A 7438-nucleotide genomic window follows, 5' to 3' on the forward strand; every position below is an offset into this window, starting at 1 on the left:
ATGTAACAAAATTTTTTAATAACTCTTTTTTTAAGTTTTATTATATTCTGAACTTTGACTACCATTTAACATCAAATAGTGAAGTGTTATAATCCTAATGTTTAAATTATTGATATTCTTAAATAATAAATATTGAAATGTTTTTGCTGCAAAATTGCTGAAAATTGGTTGCTGTACTTAATCAAAAATAATTTAGTTCGATGATGAGTAAGTTATTAAATAAAAGCCAGAAACGTTTTCAAAGGTTATTTATTAAATTTTTCACACATTATTTATTATTACAAAATAACGGCATCTACGCATATTTCAACAAAAGCATATCAGCATCAATCAGCAGTGTAAGTAAATAATTATAGCATATATAATTTTTTTTTGATGAGTAGTATTAATTACCGAAAATAAAGAAAATTAATTATCGTATAATTTAACTTAAAATCTAAACCAAGTAGAAGAAAACCTTCTCGCGAACTTTTCTTCTCAATCAATAGTAATCATCAATCATGTAATTATTTTATTCCCCCCCCCCCCTTTGAAAACAGTCTCAAAAATTCATTATCATCACGCGAATGCGATGTCCCATCCGCAATAGATTCTTCCCCTACCCGATTTTTCTCTCCCCGGGGGCCCGTCACATTATCGGGGCAATACATATTTTACGTAGGGCACTTCGACATCGTTACCATCCTCGTCGTTGCAACACAACTCGAACACGAGAGCCTTCACGTGGGGCTCGATCTTCTTTTTCGATACCCTTTTTACCACCTCAGACATGGGAAGGTTGAGACGTTCGTGGGCCTTTGCTTTGGCCATAAAGAACGAATATAACATACAAACGCCTTGCGACAACATCGTAATCTCGAGACCGTGTTTCTCTTTAAAATAGTTCAGGAATTCGGCCAGAGTCATTTCCCCTTGGACTTCGAAACGGTCCCACAGGGTCCACTCTTTACCGCAGTATTCCATTTTGGGGGCGGCGATTGGTTCGGAGAAGCCAAAGAAGGGCAGTGCGAGATTGACGAAACCGTTTTTGAATGGGGCTAAGCTCTCCATGCTCCTCGCCAATTTGTACAGTTCAAGACAAACGAGGCCTGCAACCACGGATGTTGTGGTCGCTATTGCGGGTATGATTTTGCCCGCTATTAATTTGGATTTGTGACGGTCTGCTGGGGCTATTTTGTAATTGGCTGCACGGAGATTTGAAGCTGCCACGATGTAATCCATGTGCAAGTTTGTATCGTCGTCTTTTTCGAATTCAATTGGATGTAAGGTGAGTCCTCCAAGCTCCCCGGGCTTCGGGAGCTGTTCTTGGAGCTGACTGACGCGGTCCATGTCCACATTCGAACCATTAGCAACGGCCATTTGGGAGTCAGTCACAGCGATTTTCACACCGGATTTGGGCACGAATTCGGGAACCTTAAAAAAAAATTAGTTAGCCAGAATTCCTTAAAACCACATTAAAATAATTGTTGCTGTAAAATGTAGTAAATGCCTCAGAATACGTATTTACTTAAAATGTTGTTAATTAAAAACAAGGCAACGAAAAACTGTTATAATCAATTAAAAAGTAATTTGAAGAGCAAGTTTCTAATTTAATATTACTTGCGATTGTACTGATGTTAATACAAAATTACGAAATCTCAATATACCAACTCAGAACTTAAAAAAATTACTGTTAACTTCACAAAGCACGCAGAAGTTGTGTGTATGTTACAAGAAGTGCCAAAAATTTCAAAACAATTTACCTCTACAGTCTTTACAATATCAGCAATGTAATTCAAGTCAGTGATGTGAGGCATTCCGTATACTTCAGCCTTTAAATTGGCAGCTGCCATGATGTAGCTGATGTGTAGGGGATCCTCGGGGTTGAATTGGATTGGTACAGGACATCTCTTTGGTCCAGACCAAAACGGCTGTCCCGTTGAAGTTAACTGATCCGGTGGAAAATTGTACAATAACTGCTTAATTTGATTTGAAAACTGTTCTTCGAAATGAATTCTTGCCCAAGCGATGCATTCTTCAAAAGAATGGGGGCGATCATCTACCAGAGAGAATTTAACTGATTCCAAGACTTCTATGGGCTGTACGCCGGGTAGTTTGAGGGTCCTATCGATGAAATCTGGGTCTGTTAGGTATTGACAGGCGTTTTCAGCACTTTGCTTGAATAGTCCTTCAAACATGTCTCGAGCCCACTGGAGTGTATGCTCAATAGCATTTGGGAAATTTTTAAGTGTACAAATCGGAATGCTCTTTTCTGGAGGGTCTTGCGACGAGCTGTAGGATTCTGTAAGGTATGGGACAATGACCTGGGTGTTGCCCTTAGTCCCCAGAGTGCCAGACTCTAGTAAAGGTTTGCGATAGTAGACACAACGACGATCCATATAAATACGAGCGTCTACGTTATCTAGAGCGTTGGCCACGCCATCCAACGCCTCGAAGAAGTCGTCGTCGTAAACGTTTTCGGTATCAGGACCGACACGGTTTTCATGTGCCACCACGTTCATTTGAGGGTTCATCTTTTTAATTACCTAGACAAGAGAAAAAAAAACAATAACATAAAAAATTTGCTAAACAGTCGAAAAACCAAAAGGTATCTTGCCTTAGCAGCTGTTATAGATTTAGAATGTTGTACATCATGAGGACGGAAAAGAAACTGCCTGTTCAAATTTGACTTTTCTATCAAATCCATGTCCGTGATGGTGACCTGACCTCCATTAGATCCCAATCCCATCATTGCAAAATTCTTCAGGAGTTCGCATCCTATAGCGCCAGCGCCCACAACGAAATACTTTAAAGACTCTAAAGAGATAAATATTAAAAAAAGAATCACTTTCAATAAAAACAAATTTACCAATTTTCTTTTGAAACTCTTTCCCAAAGACTGCTACTTGCCCATCATAGCGACTGCCCGTTGGCGTTGTGAGCTCTTCGTTAATCTCTCCCAAATCAGTGGGTAAGCATTCAATAGCATCAAAGTATAACCACTGATAAATAGGGTGGAATTTGCCTGTGCAAGCTTTCATAACTTCTTGGGCAACAATACCACCTATAGTGGCGTTTATAGGGCCCAAGTTGCCTGACGCAGTCTTGGAGAACTTCTCCAAAAGCTCTGTGTTGATCTCATTGTCGCTGCCTCCGTCTAGGTTTAAAGCTTTGGCGATCGTTACAAATTCCTTTGCGTCCGCAGTGCTCCAGGGTTTTGGAACTTTACCATGAGTATTAACGAATTTATGAAGAGCCTTCAAAAGAAATTGCATTAAACATATACAGAATAATAGGTAAGTAAAATGCCTTTCAATCAATAAAATGTTTTGTGGTATTTGTAGTCAATTGATTGAAAACCACTTAGTCACCCTTACATAATTGTATCATACATTACTATTATTAGTATTATTGATTTTATATACATAATTGATGAATCATATCTATTTTAAAGCCACTAAGGTGTAGTTTACAAATTAAACTTATTGTTTATTTTTACTTTCAAATACTCCAGAAAAAGTTTGTATAAAGTAATATCTAAATACTTGTTTTTATTTCTGAGTAGTTAGGTACAATATAATAATGCTTTACTTACCTGAAAAGCCAAATGTAGCTGTCCTGGATGATCAAATTTAGCGAAATCAGTAATGAGAAACTCGGGAGCCTTAATGGACTCTTTCAAAGGTTTGAATTCAATGTTTTTGGGCATTTTGACTTGTTCTACGACCCCTCCACGTTCATATTTAGAGAATGTCACTTCACCAATACTGAAGGTATAGGGACCCAGCACCTTTATCTTTATGGGGTTGCAATTGTTCAATTCAGATGCTCCCTGCAGCTCTAAAAATGTAACGTAGTCGCCGTCCTCTAGACCATGGCGTGTGTCATCTATGCAAGTGACAATGGTATTTCCTTCAGAATCCTTGGATATGTCGGCAATCATGGCCGAAACGGGGGGCTCTCCGTTGACGTCTACTACAGTGAAAGACTTACCGAAGTCACAAAACACTTGTGCAAAAAGGCCACGAGTGTCGGCTACTATTAATGCAATGTTGTTAGCATGGGTAATTTCACTAATACGTAATTGTTCAGACAGGGAACTGTTGGTCAAAACGACAACACTGAATTTTTTGAGAACCTCCTCTGAGAGGGGGCCCACGTAGGACTTGGTGGGGACATACATGTTAAGTTCAGAAAGCTTTTTGAAGCAAGCTTCGGCACGGTTTTTACCGACATCATTTTCTCCCAAGTAAAATTGAGACGATAAATCACTTACTTTACAAAGAGCCTCGTCATGCAAAGTGACAGATTTAACACCGCCGAGGATAACATTTTTCGCTATTTCGACACCTAAACCTCCCATGCCGGAAATTAGGACGTCGCTGGATGCCATGCGACGCATGGCATCGTGACCAAGAACATATAACTGTCGTGAATAAAGTCCTTCATCGATGTCTTGAGTTGAACTCGAGGGTCCATTGTTCGCCATGTCGTTGTGGTGAAGTGAGTCTAGCTTCCGCTTTTTGGTTGGGGGATCGACGGAGCTGTCCGTGACCTCAGCACTAGACATCGGACACGTGAAAACACTATTAAGGAATTTCTCGTCGTAGTTAATTGTCAAAATCACCATTCATTTAAAGAAAATATTTAATAAAACTTGCCGGTATTCGTAACAACTACTGAACACTCGTACCGCAAGATCCCCACTCTTGTTAAATCATGACGTATAATAGTACCAACTCGAAGACATTTGACAACATCACACAACAAAACAAACTATAAAATTTTTAAAATTTTGGCACGAATAAAAGTGCGTATAAAACAATTGTAACTAAACTAATTAAAATTATTGTATAATTATGTTAATGTAAACGTTGAAGTATTCAGTTATATTGTGCGTCTATAATAAATATATTTTTTAATTTTAAATAAGTTCTGTAAAACTGAACAATAAAATTAATTAACATGGACTAGTAAGATATTAAAACTAAATAAAAACAATATAAAAGAACCAATTCTTACCAAAAATGAGATCATTATTAATCGTCGAATGTTCTCATTAGATCGAATGAAAATTTGAAAATGACTGATAAAAATAATAGGTACTGCCTGCATATTTATTTATCAGGTCAGTTATCTTTTTTTGTTATCTTTGTTGTCTAAGTGTTTTTATCCCCGATTTAGAGGGCAAACAAAGAGGAACTTACTTTTGGCGCAAACGTTTTCTCATAGCAATTTCTTTCAGAGGAAAACATTTGATGCTTTATTAAATTTTTATTTCGAAAGCGAAGATTATCATTGACAGACTGACGTATTGTAATTACAAATAATTTTACTATTTACCTAATTAAAATTTATTAATGGCACTCTTTTATATATAATTTTCTTTCTTTCTTTTATTATCCTCCGTTCTAGGTACTCTTTTATTTATGAAAGGTTGAGTACTCTTGAATGCTGTTTGGAGTCCAGTTTTTAAATTATCGCAGCCTTTTCTAGACTATTCTTTTAGTTATTTAGTTGGCTNGATTAGATTAATATAGGCAACTAATTTGACGCCGCGCGATTCTAGCGCAAGTAGCGCCACCAAGCGTGAAACCTCTGAACACATGAGGGAAAACGCGGGTGGAAAGTGTTTTCAAACTGACGCAACTTCTGAACACGCTTCTTTTCCATTCTATACAATCAAAATTAACCACTTCAGTGTAAAAATATATTAAAAATAAAATATAACACTTTAACGAAAAGTTATAGGAATTATTTTGGCCATATACTTATCTGGATGAACATTTTGGAGGTGGAGGAGGTGCAGGGATTGTTTTAACACAGCCAATAAGTGCAATTGCTTCTATTTCAACGTTAGCGTTTAATGGTAGTTGCACAACTTGAATAGTTGAGCGAGCTGGAAAATCTCTGCAAAAATCTCAAACCAAAAAATAAATTAAAACTACACAGACTGTCTCAAAACAATAATAAAAAATACTTTGGGGGTTGACTTACATTCCTTGTACACGTCATTGATTTGAGAAAATTCTTCCATGTCGGTTAGAAAAATCGTAGTTTTCGATACGTTCTCGAACGCCGATTCGCACGAATACAAAATTTCTTCAAGGTGTCTCATACATTGTCTGAATTGCTCTACGGTGCCCCCTTCCACAAGTGACCCCGATTTCGGGTCAAGTCCTATAATGCCGGAAATGTACAGAGTTTGATCTGCTATCACGGCTTGACTGAAATTTATTGTTTCATTGATAGAATTATTCAGCCAAAAATATTTGCGTTTTTTTTTTTCAAATAATTTTCGAACGGTTTATTATTTTGCACACTTGCCTGTAAGGACCGACGGGTGTAGGGGCGTCGGGAGTGAAAACAATCTTTCGAACCAAAGCCATAAGCAGATATTAAAGATAAATTAAAATTATTAAAAAATATATTCTTAAGTTTGAAATGTCACTCTCTTATATTATTTCGCAATGTCAAAATTTGGAAAATGTTATTGCCAATCGTCTAATCATATGATCAAAATAATTAATTGACTGATTAGACTTAATTTTGTTTCATATCATTGATCTTGAGAATATTTATATAATAACGATTTAGGCATCGAGTTATAAGATTTGACGTAGGTACTTTGTTTTAAAGTTTTTGTTATTAAAACAAATGTTAAGAAAAAAGAAGAAGATATATTTATTTAGTCAAATTATTTTTGGATTATCGTATGAAGCTATATTTTTGATTGAAAGCGTATATTTATATAATAACGATTTAGACATCGAGTTATAAGATTTGACGCAGGTACTTTGTTTTAAAGTTTTTGTTATTAAAACAAATGTTAAGAAAAAAGAAGGAAGATATATTTATTTAGTCAAATTATTTTTGGATTATCGTATGAAGCTATATTTTTGATTGAAAGCGTTTAATTAAAAACGAGACTTCGCCAGTTTCATATGAGAATATGGTCATTAATTAAGACAGAGGCAAGACTTTTTGAGATTTTATTGCTTATTTTTTGGTCTCTTACAGCACAGTTGTTTTTATTTTTCTTGGATACTTAAGGGAGAGACGAGTCTTTGATTTAAAACTTTATTATCTGACTTTTTAATAATTATTAAAAAGATGTTTTTGAAAATTTGGTGAAGGCGCCGGGATAATTTAAAGTAAAGGCCATAATTGATTTATATTTGCGGTTTCATGGAAGTAGATTGATGAATGTTTATCTTTAAATAGTATTTGTTCCATTTAGACACAGTTAGGGATGCTAATTTATGTTTTTCTTTTTACAATAAATTAAAGCTCAATTTGTTATATAACGTATAGATAATATCATCATCATCATAAATCGTCACTCCTGAGACTGATTGAACACGCACCTCCACAAAAGAATTTTTGAAGAAAAAATTTTTTTAGTAAAAGTGAAGTTTAAAAATTTAAATACAATTTTTAAATAAAAGAATTGAGTTCC

The 7438-nt window shown here is 35.7% G+C and overlaps 2 protein-coding genes across 4 annotated transcripts; both read right to left on the bottom strand.

The window, feature by feature from the left end:
- Window positions 1–518: 518 nt before the first annotated feature.
- LOC108734400 (ubiquitin-like modifier-activating enzyme 1) lies at window positions 519–5078 on the bottom strand. Of its 3 annotated transcripts, none has more exons than XM_018465970.1 (6): window positions 5002–5078; window positions 3575–4565; window positions 2849–3236; window positions 2597–2796; window positions 1743–2525; window positions 519–1413 (listed from the first exon to the last, which is right to left on the bottom strand). In XM_018465970.1, the coding sequence occupies exons 2-6, from the start codon at window positions 4547–4549 to the stop codon at window positions 634–636; spliced, it is 3126 nt and encodes a 1041-aa protein (XP_018321472.1). In that variant the 5' UTR covers window positions 4550–4565; window positions 5002–5078; the 3' UTR covers window positions 519–633. The 3 variants fall into 3 exon arrangements, with proteins under 3 accessions (XP_018321472.1, XP_018321480.1, XP_018321464.1); XM_018465978.2 differs by lacking the exon at window positions 5002–5078 and adding an exon at window positions 4641–4658; XM_018465962.1 differs by lacking the exon at window positions 5002–5078 and having other exon boundaries at window positions 3575–4699.
- A 597-nt stretch (window positions 5079–5675) lies between these two features.
- Window positions 5676–6461, bottom strand: LOC108733296 (2-iminobutanoate/2-iminopropanoate deaminase-like). Its single transcript, XM_018464394.2, has 3 exons — window positions 6307–6461; window positions 5977–6206; window positions 5676–5899 (listed from the first exon to the last, which is right to left on the bottom strand). Exons 1-3 carry the CDS (start codon window positions 6366–6368, stop codon window positions 5751–5753), a joined length of 441 nt encoding a protein of 146 aa, XP_018319896.1. The 5' UTR covers window positions 6369–6461; the 3' UTR covers window positions 5676–5750.
- Between the last annotated feature and the right edge of the window lie 977 nt (window positions 6462–7438).

The sequence above is a fragment of the Agrilus planipennis genome, unplaced genomic scaffold (assembly GCF_000699045.2).
Source record: "Agrilus planipennis isolate EAB-ADULT unplaced genomic scaffold, Apla_2.0 scaffold1, whole genome shotgun sequence".
Lineage (NCBI taxonomy): Eukaryota > Metazoa > Arthropoda > Insecta > Coleoptera > Buprestidae > Agrilus > Agrilus planipennis.

What these genes read in the sequence shown, in the direction of transcription:
- LOC108733296 (XM_018464394.2), bottom strand. Translation starts at nt 6,368, where the DNA reads ATGGCTTTGGTTCGAAAGATTGTTTTCACTCCCGACGCCCCTACACCC. An exon ending in ACACCCGTCGGTCCTTACAG is followed by an intron (nt 6,207 to 6,306) that starts GCAAGTGTGCAA and finishes AATAAATTTCAG; the next exon opens with TCAAGCCGTGATAGCAGATC. An exon ending in CAATGACGTGTACAAGGAAT is followed by an intron (nt 5,900 to 5,976) that starts GTAAGTCAACCC and finishes TTTTGGTTTGAG; the next exon opens with ATTTTTGCAGAGATTTTCCA.
- LOC108734400 (XM_018465962.1), bottom strand. Translation starts at nt 4,609, where the DNA reads ATGGTGATTTTGACAATTAACTACGACGAGAAATTCCTTAATAGTGTT. An exon ending in AGAGTTTCAAAAGAAAATTG is followed by an intron (nt 2,797 to 2,848) that starts GTAAATTTGTTT and finishes TTATCTCTTTAG; the next exon opens with AGTCTTTAAAGTATTTCGTT. An exon ending in ATATTGTAAAGACTGTAGAG is followed by an intron (nt 1,414 to 1,742) that starts GTAAATTGTTTT and finishes TTTTTTTTTAAG; the next exon opens with GTTCCCGAATTCGTGCCCAA.